The sequence below is a fragment of the Girardinichthys multiradiatus genome, chromosome 19 (genome assembly GCF_021462225.1).
Source record: "Girardinichthys multiradiatus isolate DD_20200921_A chromosome 19, DD_fGirMul_XY1, whole genome shotgun sequence".
Classification (NCBI taxonomy): domain Eukaryota; kingdom Metazoa; phylum Chordata; class Actinopteri; order Cyprinodontiformes; family Goodeidae; genus Girardinichthys; species Girardinichthys multiradiatus.
In genome coordinates this window covers 26,511,839-26,531,106 of record NC_061811.1, presented here as the reverse complement: position 1 = coordinate 26,531,106, position 19,268 = coordinate 26,511,839, and the positions used below count along the sequence as shown (strand labels likewise).

Genomic DNA, 19,268 nt, shown 5'->3' with positions numbered 1-19,268 from the left:
AATTTGAGCAAATTGACTGATAAATAAATAGGTGGAAATATGCAGGATGGATGGATGAGCGATAGACATACGGCTGGATAGACTAATAGGTTAATGAAAGTATGTACAGACAAACAAAAGGTTAGATGGATGCAAGATGGATAGAAAACAACTTGATTGACTGACAGATGAATACAAAGATAGTGGGACACAGGATAAAGTCTAGAATTACTACTGATCTTAAACCTGAGAAAGTACTAAAAGGCAATTCCATACTTACAGACTTCATATAGACCCTGCCATATGCAAAATGATGTAATAAGTGATTGATTTAAAACAAAGTAGAAGTTCACCTGCATTGCACTCTTCCCCAGTTTGACAACTTCAAACAGAGTGACAGGATCCCCTCCGTTTCCGTTCTGTTGAGCCACACCGTTTGCTTTCCCCCTCCCTCTGGCCATGCTTAACGCCTTGTCTGTCGTAGACTTCCGGGGCTTCTTATTGGACGTCTTCACAAATAAAAACATTAATTACAAATACTGGTAAAAAAATAAACCAAAAAACGTTCATACATAAGCTAAAACCCACACTTGTCATTTCTTACAAATATTGCATTTTTGGCAAAAAGACATACTCATACCTGCGTCTGTTTTCCCGGCCTCCCTCTCTTCTTCTTGCCTTTCATCTCTGGATCTTCCATCTCAGTCATGTTCATGCTTAAGCTTACAGTATCTGTCGCCCCAGACTCATTGGAGGAGTCCCTTAAAGAGCAAAACATGACACTTGTCAGTATTCAACCTTCTTGGAAAGTCTAATTCTGAAAACATGAATAGGGGCTCCTGTTAAAACATAACTATAAACCCAATTTTTAATTTTTTACGGAAAAAATTTAAAACTTCCCATGTTTAGAGATCAAGCCAGAGACTGTATAAACGAGTTGTTCAAAATAATTGTCAGCTTTTAAAAAAAGCCCCTTTTGCTCTTTATGAAGCCCTGAGCTTCCTGGGTGTTTCTCTTACTGTAGGACAGGAAGCTCCGAGGTGATCATCTTGGTTAGTGAGGGAGCAGTTGACCTCTGCAGCTCTGCTTGTGTGTGTCTTCAACAATGAGTGTAGTTGAGGTGTGAAAACTATGGTGCAGGACGGCCGGTCTGAAGGGGGAAAACCTCCTGGAAGGGTGGGGAGGAGAGACTTTTGGATGGACAGCGCTCTACCTGCCGGCACTTAGCTCTCTTTAGCTATAGGGAAAAGAAAAGAAAAAAGAGATAAACCATCTCATAACTGGTCAATGTGACAATGACAGATGAATTTACACACCATTTATACAAAGATGGAAACTAACAACTACTGTCACAGTTTATGTGAGGTTAGAGGTCAGAGTGGCACTGAAGAACAAGTGATTTTCACAGAACAATCAAATGTCCAGAGAGACAACTCAATGTGTCTGCTGAAACTGTTGTAGAGATGGAAATGTAGAAAGGAGGACACCAACTGGTGAATCTGAGAACTACAAGCTCAAAATATTGAGGTTAGTTGGGGAGAATCTGTACAGGTCTGTACATCTGTAATGTCAAACTATTTTACTTAATTCTCCCAAATATTAGTTTTTAAGTTAGGTGAAGCTATTTAGTAAACATATTCACTTAATAAAATTGCATAATTAGAGATTTATGGTTTTGCAATAGGAACAAAAAGAAGATAAAATCGAGAAACTTAACTATTGGATTTTAGACGCATGTTCTAAAGATATATTTAAAAAATCAGAATATATTTTAGCTAAAATAGCAACGGAAAAAATCCAGAATAATAAGGATATGTGAAAAAAGTGACAACACATGAATATAAAACATATTTTAAACAATAATGGAAAGAAAGGTTTATTGTCATTAACAAATCTGCAATTCAAGTTAAATTGTAACAACAGTTTCTTCAACCGATCCACTAAAAGTTAAAACTACAGTGGGAGCAATACCTTACTAAACCACAAGAGGCGGTATGCTCCACAAAGTCCTCCACCCTCTATCTCCAGATTGCTTAATTGGGTTTTAATACGAGAAAATAGACAGAAAAAAATGTACCAAGGCGAATTTAGGCTATAAATATCATTTGTGTTGATTCTGTCCAGCTACAGAAGGTTCTGGAGTTATATTTTCCTCAGAGTGTGTGAAAGTGCATACATGTGTGTTTGAAAGCAGATCTGAGTAACAGTAGGGGGCAGGCTAAGAGAGTGTGTATTTAAATGCTGCTTTCCATGCAGTGTTTGTAGTGTGGAGAGGCATGGGCAGGAGAGCACCTTGTTTCAGCAGAAGTGGACCCAGATTAGACAGAGGTGGTTCTCTGGCAGGGAGAAACAGGTGTTAGCTAAATAAATGACTTCATTTAGGACACTGAGGGTATTTATTTATGTATTAACTTAGCAATCCTGTGAGATGTTTATTTGATTGCAATAATGCAAGATTAAGAGTTGATCCTTTCCCAAAGCAGAGAAGGTAGAAGTCAACTTTGAATGCATCTTTAACTGGATTGAGACACTTTGGCTGCCCAGACAGAAAAAATGTAAAAATATAAAAGCTTGTTTCTATAGTTGTCAGTATTCATGATGAGCAAAAGAAAAATGCTGCCACCCTTGCCTTTATTAGCACTCAAAACACTTATATGAATGAACAGGACACAAGTGTTAAATTACATAATAAACATATCTGCACTGCTTGTTTTGTTAGAAAAAAAATAAGCAAAAAAATAATAAAATAAAAAAAATGCAGTACAGTTCATACACTGCTATGAAATTCTTTTCAAAAGAATTCACACCCTTACACCTTTTTGTATTTTGCCACATTAGCACAAACTTCAGTCCATTTTATTGGGATTTTATGCAGGAGACCAACACAAAGTAGTGCATTGTTGTAAAGATATTTTTCTCCCCAAATAAAAATATGAAAAGTACACCATGCATTTGTTTCCAACTTTACTCTGCATCCAACTGCTTTCATAAGTAAGCTAAAAGTAATCTGTCAATAGTGGGATTCTCTTTTGCATCACAATTATACACTACATCTCTAGGGGGCGCGCCCCAATAATTGAGAAATACTGGTCTAGTGCATAAAATCGCCATAAAACACATTTAATATTGTAGTTATAACTTCAAAATTCAAGGGATGTGAATACTTTACAAGACACTATATGAGGGGGTTATAGCTGAGCTTTTTTGCTGCTTTCTGGCTGAGAAACAGCAGAACATTAAGCTGCCAACAAAAATAAGATAATATATACTAACTTCATGCCATATTTATGCAGCCGGAAGTGACAGGTTTAATGTTTAGACTGTTTAAATGAGCTTCAATCAGAGATTTTTCACTTCAGTACCAGAGATGCCAACAAGTCCACCTCCACAGACTGTAATTCACAGAGTGATCTACATAAGCTCTTGGCTCCTACTCACTCTATCACGCTTCGGCTTCCTCTTCGTCATTGAGAGGCCAAGTTTATCTGAATGGATTCTTACGTCATGCCTTCATTTCTTTTTTAAAGGTCTGACTAACAGGGAGCAGGATTGTGCGTGAGAATCTGTTGCTTTTGTGTGTGTGTTTGTGTAGGTGAGAAAGTCAGGAGCCCGGCTCAGTAGCAACCAACAACTACATAATTCCCAATGCATGCTGGTTTGCTTAATTTTTGTGACACCCCAGCTCTCTATGGCTTTCTCGCACCTGCACAAACACACACATAAGAATGTACCGGCTTGGACTGCAGGCCATTAATAATTTGCAGTGGGTCTCCTGGACCACTCTTCGGCTGTTGGAAGATAAAGCAGACATTACCAACAGCAACACTTTGAAACAGTCAGTTTTTAAAGTTAAATTTTATTATATTGCTGTGTGAACACAAAAAGAACACCAAAGGACCGTTTCTGATAAAACAGAACATAATATATATATATATATATATATATATATATATCTTCTTTAAAATTTTACGTCCTAACCTGTGGTAGGTCATAGTGTTACATATGCAAATAAATCTCTGGTAATTTATAGCTATATTAGTACTCTACGTGGTTCTGCAAGTAGCTGATTGGAGTCAAATTATTTGCTATAACATTCCAGACATTTCATTTCCTATTTTAATCCAGAGGTTTTGTTAAGCAGGTTCTAAACCAGTGGAATCAAGTTTAAAAGAAAAATAACCCAAACAGTTTTGGTTTGTATATAAACTTGTTTCTTATTATCCAATTAAAGAAGGCCTAGGGCTGCACAATAACAGGAAAACATACAAACATGACGTTATTGCTAAATATTGAGACAAAGATTACGATTAAACCACATATTCCGGGCTCTATTCCACTATCATAATGTCTCCACCATTCTTTATGAGATTTAGCATCTCAGCCACTAATTCATACATGAACTGTGGGCATCAAGAGTGGTGAAAGTCTGTCCAACAGGCTAAATATACCACTGGCATACAGAATCACATCCAACCAATTATTGCGTGTAAACAGTTGTTTGTGATCGTGACATTGCACACACTGATACTGTGATGACAACTGTGATTTGATATTTTGTGTAGCAGTGACAACACAGGTTCTATCCAACCCAGCTCCGATCCAGTTTCAAGTATGGGATCAGGGTCCCCATAAAGGCAGTTTTAAATTAGCAGCATCAGAGTCCCTGATTATACCCATTTCTCTGTCCTGCTGTTGTACTATCATCTGCATAGAAATTGTTTTGGCTGCTGCACCTTCCTATTTTGCTCTGAGCTCAGACAGCTGTTGGTGGGAGGAAAACAACTGTTTCTACAAGTTTTGTCCGCACATTAATAACTAACAACACAAAAATATGTTTTGAGCTGAATAAACATCCTAGAATTAGTATAGGACTTCAGCTAACTATATTACTTATTACTGCAGCTGAATGTTTCGAGTCAGACATATCTTTGGAAACAAAAAGCAGTCCTGCAGAAACGTCTGATGGGACAAAACATCTGTTGCTCTTCAGATAAATGGAAACTGCAGCATCCAAAATGACACTGGTGAGGGAGATATGTAGGAGGCAATCCAGATGCTAAATTAGACCATGTAATACTGATGAAATGCAGTGTGTGTTTTCTTTAACTGTATTTAAAGCTACGCATATACATGGCACTGATTTTAATGAAGTATTTCAATGTTATATAGTATTATATAGCATTGTAAGACAGACAGTATTTTAAGACTGAGAATTAACAGTTTCCAGCTAAAAATGACTGATCTGTAAAGGGGGACAACAAATGATTTGACTGTCATGTTACAGGTTTTAAATGAAACTTTAATCCATGAAGATCTTAAAAATCCACCTCCCACCTAGTTTTGTAACAACTGCTGAAAAGTAAAAAGTAAAATCTGCATAAACTCATGTTGACAGCAACCCACATCTTTGTTTAGTTTGTACATAGATATATAACAGAACTGTGTCTATTAGGGATGAAAACAAATAACTGACTTACGATTAATTGTCGAATAATGGTTTATTAGATTAAAATTAGCTCGATTCGGTTAACTGATAATGTCCGCTTATCCCATCTTTAAATGATAGTCACACATCTTTCCGTTCATGGAGGACTATTAAGTGTTTCACATTTTTATTGTATTCATCTTATATTTTTCTATTCAGGAACCTATTAGGTTCCTGTTTGTTATATTTTATAAATATGTCTTGGTTTAATTTAATATGTGAGAAAACATTTTTTTGTTTATTTAGTCAGTATTTAATACAGCTGGCACAATAAATTGTTATAATATAATGATGCGTTTCTTTTTTAATTCAGCATATTGTATAAAATTCAGCCCTTCACATCCCTCTTGATACAAGAGGAAACAATTTTTAAGAAAATAGCCACTTATCAATTGTTAGTTGATCGATAAGATCAATACATTTTAGATTAACTCATTTATTACTTGCATCTCTAGTGTCCATTCCTGCAAATAAAAGAAAATTTATTTATAGATATACTGTTTATAAGAACTTTGTACTTTGTTGTCACCTTATCCAGTGTGTGTGTGTGTGTGTGTGTGTGTGTGAATACAACAGTCTGTTTGAGTGTCTACTTATGAGCAAGCACAAGAGACAACCAGTGAGCATCTGGGAGTCACTTAACATGCATGACATGTTCTGCAGGAGGCAGACTGGTGTTGCCATAGAAACTGGTGTGGGTCATACGCCCAGCAGTGAAGACCTATTTGATTGGCTGAGTGGAAACAGGAGGGACCACAGAGAGGGGGAGAGCAAAACACAACGGGCTTTTTACAAACCCATTCTGTGTTTCATTAAATATGACTTATAGACAGTCATTGGACCTTCTGTGCTGGTTAAAGTACTCTCAAAACATCTTCAATGATGTCCTTGGAAAGGTCAAGTGGGATTTTGGTCTATTAAGGACTGAAGGATTTATCAAAACTCTGTTTAAACAAAACCACAACACAGATCCAGACAGGTTTTAAAGAGTTGCAATTGGTATAAAAACAACAATAAAAACCTAGTACTGCTATGTCTAAATATAACAGATAAGATCCTTAAATACGCTCAATAATATTACAAAAGTGTTTACTGGTATCTATTTATTGATGGCTTTAAATGGTGTTAAAAACATACCCAGGTAAATGATATATATCAGCGTAGAAAGATGTATTGCTGCCGAATAATTCAACCTCATTTATAGGCTGTAATGACATACATAATGACAAATATGAATGTAAGATTAACAATAAAACATTAACTAATCATTTTAGTGCATAATAGACTACATTAGTGTTCCATGACGTGACCTATTTCGCTGGCACATTTCTTTTAAAAACACTCATTACTCATACTTAAGTCACTTTATTAGACAAGAAATAAAAAGGTTTATGCCAGAATATGTTCATGCATGATCTGGGGAGAACTAGTTGCGACGTCGACATAGAAAAAATATTGCTGAGTGTAAGAAGAGAAAGGCAGTACAGGAAAATTGTTTTTATAGATATAAACATAACTACAAAGCAGGCAGAGACTAGTTAACGGTGTCAGGGATTACCCAAGTTTTTCACATTGTTTCTAATATTTAAATTCCTTGTTATAAGAGAGAAAACGGCATGGTGGCTGCTTTATTCCACGGCAGTATAAAGAGCAGATTAAGACTGTGCTGCCCTTCTGCCACTGGTTGCTCCACACTGCCTGTCAGCTGGCTGAAACTATATAGGAACGGCACATTCAACTGCTTGAGTAATTTCTCCCATCAGATTGATGTTACGTTAGTGCCAACCCATTTGTAGACTATCGTCTGACATTCGGCCACAACCTCACAGCAAAAAAAGAGCAGAAAAAAAAAACAGTACATGATTATTACAGATTATAAAAGAAAAGAATTACACTGGCACGTGGCATAACTAGAGAATGCAGCTAGTTATAGGATGAGAGCACATTCAGCACACTCCGATTGAAAAATCCATCCTAATTAACTCTGCCACAAGATAGAACAGGAATAAAATCCATCTGATGTATCACACAGAACGTTTCCACCAAGTGGCTTTAAGTAGTGCAGAAAAATTCTAACAATAGCTTACTTAGACAAAAGATTTTAAATTAACAATGACACTCAAAAGATAAACTAAATAAAATGGGACATTAGCTGTCTTTCACTAGCTTTAATTAACACCAATAGACTATGAATCCACCTAAAAATAATGGGCATAATACAGTGCAGAGGATCTTAAATGATTTAACTGTGACAAAAAAAGAAAGAAAAGGAAAGCTGTTTTTAATTTTAGCCTTTCCTGAGTGCAGCAAATCAGAGCTCAGTCACAGTTCAATGTCCCTACAGTTGGTAATAACTCTATATCACTTGTTAAAGTGATACAAGTGATACATGGCCAGCGTGAATGCCGGTTGCTTAGACTTGACATACTGATACAACCCACACTTCCATACTAAGGTACTCGTACTCGTCGTCTTCCGCTTATCCGGGACCGGGTCGCGGGGGCAGCAGACTCAGCAGAGACGCCCAGACGTCCCTCTCTCCAGACACCTCCTCCAGTTCCTCCAGGGGGAGCCCAAGGCGTTCCCAGGCCAGCCGAGAGACATAGTCCCTCCAGCGTGTCCTGGGCCGTCCCCTGGGCCTCCTCCCGGTGGGACGTGCCTGGAACACCTCCCGAGGAAGGCGTCCAGGAGGCATCCGGTATAGATGCGCGAGCCACCTCAACTGGCTCCTCTCGATGTGGAGGAGCAGCGGCTCTACTCCGAGCCCCTCCCGGATGGCCGAACTCCTCACCCTATCTCTAAGGGAGTGCCCGGCCACCCTACGGAGGAAACTCATTTCAGCCGCTTGTATCCGGGATCTCGTTCTTTCGGTCATGACCCAAAGTTCATGGCCATAGGTGAGGGTAGGAACGTAGACCGACCAGTAAATTGAGAGCTTTGCTTTTCGGCTCAGCTCTCTCTTCACCACAACGGACCGGCACAGCGCCCCCATTACTGTGGCAGCCGCACCGATCCGTCTGTCGATCTCCCGCTCCATTCTTCCCTCACTCGTGAACAAGACCCCGAGATACTTAAACTCCTCCACTTGAGGCAGGAACTCCCCTCCAACCTGAAGAGGACAAGCCACCCTTTTCCGGTCGAGTACCATGGCCTCAGACTTGGAGGAGCTGATCCTCATCCCAGCCGCTTCACACTCGGCTGCAAACCGCCACAGCGCATGCTGTAGGTCTTGGCTAGAGGGGGCCAGCAGGACCACGTCATCTGAAAAAAGAAGAGACAAAATCCACTGGTCCCCAAACCCGACCCCCTCCGGCCCTTGGCTGCGTCTAGAAATCCTGTCCATAAAAGTTATGAACAGGACCGGCGACAAAGGGCAGCCCTGCCGGAGTCCAACATGCACTGGGAACAGGTCCGACTTAGTGCCGGCAATGCGAACCAAACTCCTGCTCCGCTCGTACAGGGACCGGATGGCCCCTAGTAAAGAGCCACCGATTCCATACTCCTGGAGCACCCCCCACAGGGCATCACACAGTCGAATACCTTCTCCAGGTCCACAAAACACATGTGAACCGGTTGGTCAAACTCCCATGAACCCTCGAGCACCCTGTAGAGGGTATAGAGCTGGTCCAGTGTTCCACGGCCGGGACGAAAACCACACTGCTCCTCCTGAAGCTGAGGTTCGACTATCGGTCGGACTCTCCTCTCCAATACCCTGGCGTAGGCCTTACCAGGGAGGCTGAGGAGTGTGATCCCCCTGTAGTTGGAACACACCCTCCGGTAATAACTCTATATCACTTGTTAAAGTGATACATGGCAAGCGTGAATGCCGGTTGCTTAGACTTGACATACTGATACAACCCACACTTCCATACTAAGGTACTGCAGATAAAACAAAGGAAACCTTAAAGAAGATAATCTGACTTTACTTTCATTAGATGTATGAAAGCAACTATCCTGTCAGGTAAAGGTAAGTTGGATGACAACCACAAGCCTTTAGGATGTTTTCTGGTGAATTTTGCATTCCACCATATAGACATGAATGCATGTGTAGACATAGAACAGTTATGTGACATTAACACCATTAACTGTATTTTTTACGATTCTGCTATTTCCATTAAGCTTGTGGACCAAATACTTTGTAAAGAAAAATCAGGTAATAGCACATAAAGCACAACACACCTTCCTGCTATTTCCAGTTCTTTTCTTCATCCAGCGTTAACCTGTACTGCATCAGCTTTAATTGCCTGTTATCTTCTTGAGACCTGTGATGTGCGCTGGGGGATATTACTGTATCTTGTCGGTATACAGGAAAAAAAAAAAAGAACAAGAGTGAATTCATTAAATCCGTTTTCTCAGATACTGTATATGCCTTATGTATCGCCATCAATAAGTACAATTAAATACAATACAGTCACATGCCAATAGTTTTAAGTCCTTGAGGATGCAGATGTTGCATCAATAACTCTGTCTGAAGAATAGGCAGATGAGGAAGTGACTAAGCAAGGTCAACATTACAGGAACTAAGTGAGATCCACTGCAAAAATGGCTGGTGATTGAAAATGAATGACTTTTGGCCTGACTGGCACAAGATTGGAAAATGAACAATCTGATAATTTTCGGTCAGTGAAGGCACCATGTCTAAGAACTAGCAGGTTGCACTGACAGTCTTCTGTGTGGAAGCTGTTACTGAAGGAGGAAGACTGAAAACCATTGAGGTGTTTAAAACAATATCAGAGGAAGCACCAATATTTAAGAATCAGTTTGTGGTTTATTTAACTTGTGAGCACAGTGAGTGAGAACAAGACTTTCAGTAGATAACATGAAGCAGAACAGAACAACAATGCTCCTCTGTTTTATTATTCTGAACTGCTGTCTGTTACAGAACATGTTGGATTTAAAAATGTTGTCAGGCTTTTGGAAAACAGAGTTAAGGTAAGGATCTACATTCTCTTGGGCAGTGGTTCCAAACCTCTACATAAGAGCCAACTCCCTCAGTCTAAAAACTTGCACCAACAAAATACGGCACACACACACACACACACACACACACACACACACACACACAAACACACACATAGATGCACAATGTCCCAAATTCAAGCTTGTGCGCATATGCAACTCCATCTAGCCATGCATAGTGTTTGGCATAGTCTCGAGAATCGATTGGAACAGGGTTTAACATTTAGATTCTACATGAATCTTTACAATTTTTTAATCTTGATTCCTAGTTTTGACGCCCAGTCTGCCGACTAGAAATAGAAGCCACCGAACTCCAACAAAGAAGAATCCGGAGGAAGCGTTTGCGAAGCCATGGACAGTATGTGGTGGCAATCAGAGTGTGAGCTTAACTTTAATAAAAGAAATGACCGGTTAGTGCTGGGCGATATGGAAAAAATCATATATCACGATATAGACTATTTTATATCACAATAACGATATATATCACGATATACCCCCAATTTCTCTGTTATTCTCTGAAAATATGACAAAATAATATCATTATTTACTTTTTTCCAACTTTATTTTAAAGTGACATTTTATGGAGCCCACCAGGGGACATGGGGGAATTTTGTTTTTGCGTCCCCACGCAATACTTTTGCGTTCGCTCACAATACTTTTTGCGTTCCCATGCAAAAGTTGTTAATCACCTTGAGAAAGCTGTGCATTTTGGAACAGCAGCGCAGATGACAAACTGCTCACAGAACAAACAGCACTGATATGGCATTGATATGGTTTATTTGTCATATGCAGGTTCACATGCAGTCAACAATGCGATTAAATGCTTAGGATAAGAAGAACATCACGCAGCAGCAATAAGCAAAAAAAGTGTCACCGATGTGGTTTTGTGCAGTATTATTGTCCAGAGTTCAGTAGTTTGACAGCTTGTGGATAATAACTGTCTTTAAGTCTGATTGAAGATCCTTTTATTTAAGGCCGATTTCAAAATAAAACTCAATAAATCTCAAAAACGGGGTATAGTGTTTGTTCCATTTTTGCGAGATAACGCAGAGGCTATTGCGTGGGGACGCAAAAGTATTGCAAAGGTAATGCAAAAGTATTGCGTGGGGACGCAAAAGAAAAACAAATTTCCCCATATCCCCTTGCAGGCTCCATAACATTTAACTGAACTGTCACAAATGAGAAAAATACATTTTAGTGCAGCAATATATGTGTATCAAATGACAACAGATGAGGCAGAGGTAGAGCTGCAGTAGCAGCTTCTTGAACCCTAAATGTAACCAAATCACAGACCTACACCCCATTTTTGGTAAAAGAGCTTCTTCTTGGGCTGCCTGCATACCTGTCTCTGTTTGTTGCAACCCTGGGTATGAGACTTCAGCCTCTGGCACCTCCATCTTTCAGCACTCATGAGTTAAATAACATAAAGCATGTCACAAACCGGCGTGAGTCACATAACGTAAAGCAACGTCATGTCGCAAAACCACAAGACGGAGCTTGTTAGCAAAAAACCTATTTCTTATTCTTGTTTATCACATATATAAACTGAGTGTATGCAAAGTGACAACACTAATACATTCATCATAGCCTACTTTATGAAATATTTGCTTGAATAATTGATAAAATTATGTTAGAAACGATAGAAGAGAAGTAGCACAATAGACACTTTTCTATCGTCCCCATGATATGTATTGTCTTATCGCCCAGCACTAGTTAGCTCAGTGCAACACTTGCAATAAGACATATCATGCAAAGAAACTTGCTACGGTTAGAATCGGAATGGATTCTCTATGCTGGGAACCAGAATCAAAACGAGGAATAGGAAATTGAAATGATGCCTAGCCAACCCAAGTGATCCATCGTCTATATCTGGTTATCTTTGCTGGGTTGCAAGGGGCTGGTGTTTATTTCCAGGGGTCATAGGTTAAGAGGCGGGGTACACCCTGGAAAGTGTCACCAGTCCATCACAAGGCAATACAGGGAAAACAGGACTGTAAACCATGCATACATGAACTCATACCTGAGGGCAATTTTAGAGTGATCAATTAACCTAATAGTTTTTAGAATGAGGGAGTAAGCCAGAGTACCCGGAGAGAAACCACGCATGCAGAGAACATGCAAACATGCACGAAAGACTCCATGCAAGTGAACACTAAAAGGAAAAGTTCTCAATTTAATAATTTCTTTATAGGTAATATAGTGCTTTTGTTTTCAAAAACTATATATATATTTTTTTAAACAGCTGCCGAGTTATTTCATACTTTTGTGCAGAGATCTGAATTCAAGATTATTTACTGTCAAAAATCAGAATCGTCCAACATGCCTTGTCCATATAATTTTGGAAACCAGAATACCCTTAGGATAATGACGTGCATGATAATGTCTTCAGTACCACACTTACTTTGAGAAGCAGTACTGCAAGCTACATGTATCGCTTATATAGTGAGGACAGTTAAAAAGAAAATTGTATTTTGTCTGTATTTTAAAATCTAACCCCACTTGTACAGCAACTGCTTTCACCCCTGCTCCTCATATAAATAATAAATGACTGCTAAAAAAATATTTTTGAATGCTATGTTGGTATGCTCTTGTGTTGTAGTTCCTATAAAGATAACAGAACTGGCCAAAATCGAATTGGCAGATCAAAGCTTTACAAAAATCGGGGATCAGAAATGACACAAATTCTATTTCTAGGAAATAAAGTTATTAAGACTGTGTAAATAAAGACAGAAGACTTCTGGAAAAATACTTTGTGGACTGATGAGACAAACACGGACATTTTTTTGGAAGGTCTTTACAGCCTTACATTTGAAGCATTTAAAAAAAAAAAAAATAGAAGAGGGGTATGTGCTTTTCACTGTAGCTATAAACTAAGCAGAGAAGTGACAGGCCACATTATAAACCAGCTTAAGTTTCCTTTCCGGTCCTGTCTTTACTCATCCTTACAGCCACTGACTTGCTTAGCAGATGTTAGCTCAATGTCAATCTGAGGGTCATTACCTTGATAATACTCTGTGACATGAGATGTAAGGCATGTTTAGCTGCTGAAAACTGAACTATTTTGTCTGCACAAATTGAAAACTAACACCTTAAATGTTGGTTTCCACAGCAACAAGCTCACTACAATTCTCAAACAGTAATTTTCAGCTCACCAGTTATTTAACACTTTTATAAGTACCCTAAAAAAGGTCCATCCTTGACAAGCCATAGAAGAATCTGACCCACATCAACCTCAGCCGTTATCTGTAACTGTAAACCACGCTCTGCATCTCCCCTCATACCTACCAGATTGTGAACTGTCTGCAATGCACATTTAACAACACACTTCAAGGCAGCATTAAGATGGACCGAGGAAAAAGCGTCAGGATCAAGTGCCTCGGCATTTGAGAGATTTAATTCTAAAGTACTGCAGCACTGTCAGAGGTAAACACGGGCAGCTCAAGTAATACTTTAGCCTGGGTGGATTTAAAAGGATTTAATTAACTTGAAGCTATGTGGACCGCTTGACCTGAAGGATCATCCCATTAGTGCAGAGTTAAAGCATCCAGGTTCAGATGGCAAGTTAATGTTATAGATATCATCTCCAATGAAGTTAATCGTTATCTTGAAATTCTTTTGAATGTCATAAGGGTTTGGATTTATCCTCACAATGATAAACTCTACTTTCAACATAGTGATGGAAGTTACCATTTCTTCACTGTAAGTTCCATGATAGCGGCAACAAATATCTGTATCTATATGAATACAACTGCAGTACACTATTTAATGTAACTGGAGTCCTGAAGTAATGTATATCTCTGTGCTTATCTGAATAAATACCAAAAGATAATCATGATCAACTTTTTGGTGCGTATCGCCCATCTCTAGCTAAAATTCAGTAAAAACTGCTTTGTCTTTTTGAATAGCGCAGCTAAAACAAATCTAGACCTTTTTGGATACAATTGAGTCAGAGTTTTAAATGAATATGTGATTTCAAAATAAAAGGAAGCAAATACTGATAAATTTATTGTAGACTTGTCAAGAGAAAAAACTTGGCTGAACCTGTGACACCTTGTCAAACATTTCTGGTACTTTTTTGTGTGTTTATGTGGTAATAAATGTTAATTTGTTTAATTACACAAATATTTCAGCGAGAATAATTTGCACCGCATTTTGAAAAGTGGAGCCATACTTTCAAGCGCTTTTACACTCTTGCTGTGTTTATGTCCAGCATGGAAAATCGCCCACTCTTCCACTCCCTCAGTGTCACAATGATACGTTTAGGTACCAAAACATGGTAGTGTTTCATTTTACGTGAATAGGTACTCGGTAGTACCAACAGAATTTAGTCGGTACCCATACAAGTACCGAATTCGGTACCCATCCCTAGTATGGAGAGGATGGGATGAGTGTCTGGCTGCAGCAGTGCTGTGTACCAGCTTTGGGAAATGCAAATAGCTCAGTTTATTGATGCTGGGAAATAAAACTATTTTTGTAATTTATCCAGTAACAAATAATAATTGCCTAAGTCATATATTGACATATACAGGGATTGGACAATGAAACTGAAACACCTGGTTTTAGACCACAATAATTTATTAGTATGGTGTAGGGCCTCCTTTTGCGGCCAATACAGCGTCAATTCGTCTTGGGAATGACATATACAAGTCCTGCAGATTGGTCAGAGGGATTTTAAGCCATTCTTCTTGCAGGATAGTGGTCAGGTCACTACGTGATACTGGTGGAGGAAAACATTTCCTGACTCGCTCCTCCAAAACACCGCAAAGTGGCTCGATAATATTTAGATCTGGTGACTGTGCAGGCCATGGGAGATGTTCAACTTCACTTTCATGTTCATCAAACCAATCTTTCACCAGTCTTGCTGTGTGTATTGGTGCATTGTCATCCTGATACATGGCACCGCCTTCAGGATACAATATTTGAACCATTGGATGCACATGGTCCTCAAGAATGGTTCGGTAGTCCTTGGCAGTGACGCGCCCATCTAACACAAGTATTGGGCCGAACCATCACTGATCCACCCCCATGCTTCACTCTGTGCTTGCAACAGTCTGGGTGGTACGCTTCTTTGGGACTTCTCCACACCGTAACTCTCCCGGATGTGGGGAAAACAGTAAAGGTGGACTCATCAGAGAAGAATACATGTTTCACATTGTCCACAGCCCAAGATTTGTTCTCCTTGCACCATTGAAACCGACGTTTGGCATTGGCATGAGTGACCAAAGGTTTGGCTATAGCAGCCCGGCCGTGTATATTGACCCTGTGGAGCTCCCGATGGACAGTTCTGGTGGAAACAGGAGAGTTGAGGTGCACATTTAATTCTGCCGTGATTTGGGCAGCCGTGGTTTTATGTTTTTTGGATACAATCCGGGTTAGCATCCGAACATCCCTTTCAGACAGCTTCCTCTTGCGTCCACAGTTAATCCTGTTGGGTGTGGTTCGTCCTTCTTGGTGGTATGGTGACATTACCCTGGATACCGTGGCTCTTGATACATCACAAAGACTTGCTGTCTTGGTCACAGATGCGCCAGCAAGACGCACACCAACAATTTGTCCTCTTTTGAACTCTGGTATGTCACCCATAATGTTGTGTGCATTTCAATATTTTGAGCAAAACTGTGCTCTTACCCTGCTAATTGAACCTTCACACTCTGCTCTTACTGGTGCAATGTGCAATCAATGAAGACTGGCTACCAGGCTGGTCCAATTTAGCCATGAAACCTCCCACACTAAAATGACAGGTGTTTCAGTTTCAATGTCCAACCCCTGTATGACTTAGGCAATTATGCTATGAGACCAATGATTTTTACAAGATGGAGAAGAAATTGCAAACAGTAGTGTGAGCCTAATTTGGATTATTTATGGTCATACTTAAATTTTCAAACAGTACAGCAAATAGGATTTATACATCAATTTATTGCTAGTTGTTTAGTTTCTGGCATTTGTTTATGAAACAGATGCCATCCCAGAAACTAGAGCTGTACTTTGTAACCGTATCATGGTAATTGTCCAAACCATTCATTACAGAAAGTAATACAGTGATGTTTTTTTGTCATTCAGCTGTAGTTTGTGTGGATTTTGATGCAAATTAGTATATTTATTTAGATTTTATCCAGCAATTAGATTTATTTAATATCAATTATTTTGACAACGCTAATACAACATAGTGCTTGTTGTAATCTACCAAAGCTCTCTGATATCCAAACAACCACACCTTATGTGACCATGAATTTCATAACAATAAATGTAGAGCTGTAGCAGGTGAGTCAATATAGATCAGAATCACAAGTATTCACATCTGACTCTGGTATTTGACAAAAAGGACCAATTTTCTACACCTAAGTAAAACACATTTGACATGCTTGATAAAAAAAAACAAAAAACTTTTAAAACACTAAAAAGACTAAACATTCTGTTGTACTGAAAATCATTTGGTTTTGTTTTCACCAAAATGTATTAATGTTTATTCAAATTTGGGATATTTTGGTTCACTGATTGGCCAAGAGCGTGGTCAGCCATATGTCAGTGGCATGAGAAGGTGTTTGCCAAGGTAGTGCAGAGAATAACAATCCACGGATTTTACAGCACACCGCAGAGCCGGGAAAAGCTAAAAAAAAATTAAAAATAATAATAAATAAAAAAACCTCAAGGGTGACAACAAAAATATTAAGGACCCCAGTGCCCGGAGTGGGTCAACACAAAAGCCATGGCGGGGGTTCAAAATAGCTGTTTGAGGACGTGGGGTGCGACGGTGATTCTACTTTGCGTGTTTGTACTTGAAAGGTCTCCCATGTTTGGTAGGCTCACACCAAACCATAGGACAGGAAACGTTAATAGAGGCACAGCGAACGATGCTGAAGGCTGGAGGCGGGGCCTCAAGCCTCAACTCCAGCCATCAGTGAGTTAATGGAAACACAGCAGGTTTAGTGGAGAGTAGAGTCAGATTGAGGGGAGTGGAGCTGGAACCATAAATGGAAGAGAGACATATCTGATTAAAGTTATTTTTGTCATAATACTTATTGCTCACAAACACTGAGCATTTGTACAAAATGGAAAGGCAAAGACTAGGTTATTACTGCCAGCAGTCATATATTTTCTCCTAAAACGTTTGGGACCAATAGTTTTCGAGATTTGTTTTGTACACTGCAAGTCCATAAATGCACACATTTGTTTCTTTGTGAGAACTATCCACTAAACTCTTTACAATACAAAAATTATTTACACAGTAAACAAGAAGAATCTAAATGTGTAGAGTACAAGTCTGACAATCTTGTATGGCTAGAAAACTGTACCACTTACAGCTAAAATCCCAGTTTTCCTATTTCTTTCTAACATTTGACAAATACTTAATCTGCCTCTAGGCAGAGTTTATATGTAAAACAATCTGTAACACTTTATAACTTCCTCAAAGCTGAATGGGAAAACACTTTCAGTCCAACCTATCAATAACAATTTGAGTAGTGCTGCAAATAAACAGACAAACCAAATAAAGCAAATGTTCTCCCAGAAAGGGGTCATTTTTCCCCCCTCAACGAATGTCTAAACAGACACGGCAACCAACAGTAGTGTTTGCACTGTCATTTCACACCCATCCACCACCTTGTTATATGCTGTGTGATGTGATCATGTCATGTTGCCAAGCTCTATACAAGACGAGTCTTGGGATTTAAAGAAGATTTCACTGACAGGCAGCAGGAACACTGCCATGTGTGCCTTAGTAAAAAAAAAAAAAGAAATCAGATAGTAAAACCCAGCATTTGTTTTTATACAAATGTATTACCTAGTGTACTCAAACTGTGTATAAAATACATCAAGGTCACAAGCAAAGAGTTGAGAGCTGCAGTACAAATATAATTAATGGAAAAGCATCTGCAGGGACACTTCTGCTTGACACTGTGTACTTTTATAACTGAATTTAATAGTTATTAATATAATAAAACTAGCACAGTTCCATCTTTCTGACAGACATCAACACATAGTTGCTGAATGTAATCAGCTAATTATAAATATGCAGATTCAAAACACTATGATTACTTTTACAAAAGAGACTCCTATAAAATCTGTGCATCACAGAATATGTTTACTATTCAGAACCAGCACCAACTATTGTGTCTACTTAAAAACCTGCAGCCAAGATCAGATAAGAAAGTCAGACTGCTTCATGCTGGTATTTGTTTGCAGCACACCAGATCTGGGTAGGTGGGTCAAAATAAGGAAGAAATACTGTTAGGAATCCCAGAAAACATGACGGATTTGGACTGGATTAGTCAAAGCATTTTTGTTCCACAAAAATTTAAGTGGGCAATGTGCCAGGCGAACCTATCTTAAATACATTATCTCAGTATGAAAGAAAAAGACTTTCTGAAATTAAGACTTTTTCCACAAACCTCAGCTGCCTTAGTGGCAGGGTCTGCTTCTAATTTAAGTTCCCTTCACTGTAAAAGGCTTTGACTCTTTCATTTATCAACCACTGAGTCCGGGGTTCAATGATTTTCCCCACCATCTCTCGTTGCATCACAATCACTACTAGCAGTATGACCCGAACTAGTGTCACTTATGCCTCTTTTCCACCGCTGTTCACTGATTGGACGTAGGAGGAGAAATGAGAAGGTTTTAGCTGAGACAGTGCAGGGATATTTAATATAACACTACGGTGACTACAATAATATTAAGGACCACAATGGCTGAAGCGCGTCAAATCGAAATATAATTTTAATATTTACAAATCATAAACCGTGCTTGGAGGCTGAAAGAAAAGAAAAAGGACACCGCAGCTTTGTGAATTACAGGCAGGTGAGGCGCTGTACATAATAACATCCTAAATAAGCTGATCACACATAAAATC

General features: G+C 39.1%; 1 protein-coding gene across 3 annotated transcripts in view; it reads right to left on the bottom strand.

Moving 5' to 3' along the window:
* The window catches only part of stag1a (stromal antigen 1a), a 55,840-nt gene that overhangs the window by 16,763 nt on the left and 19,809 nt on the right, over nt 1–19,268 (bottom strand). Inside the window, exons 2-5 of one of the 3 annotated variants that reach the window (XM_047346050.1) lie at nt 2,272–2,315; nt 999–1,216; nt 620–740; nt 333–488 (exon numbers count right to left, since the gene is read on the bottom strand). In XM_047346050.1, coding sequence (XP_047202006.1) covers nt 333–488; nt 620–740; nt 999–1,027 — 306 coding nt within the window. In that variant the 5' untranslated portion in view covers nt 1,028–1,216; nt 2,272–2,315. Of the gene's footprint in view, nt 1–332; nt 489–619; nt 741–998; nt 1,217–2,271; nt 2,316–9,643; nt 9,746–19,268 lie in introns of those variants that run through there. The other 2 variants (XM_047346051.1, XM_047346048.1) reach the window with 2 other exon arrangements.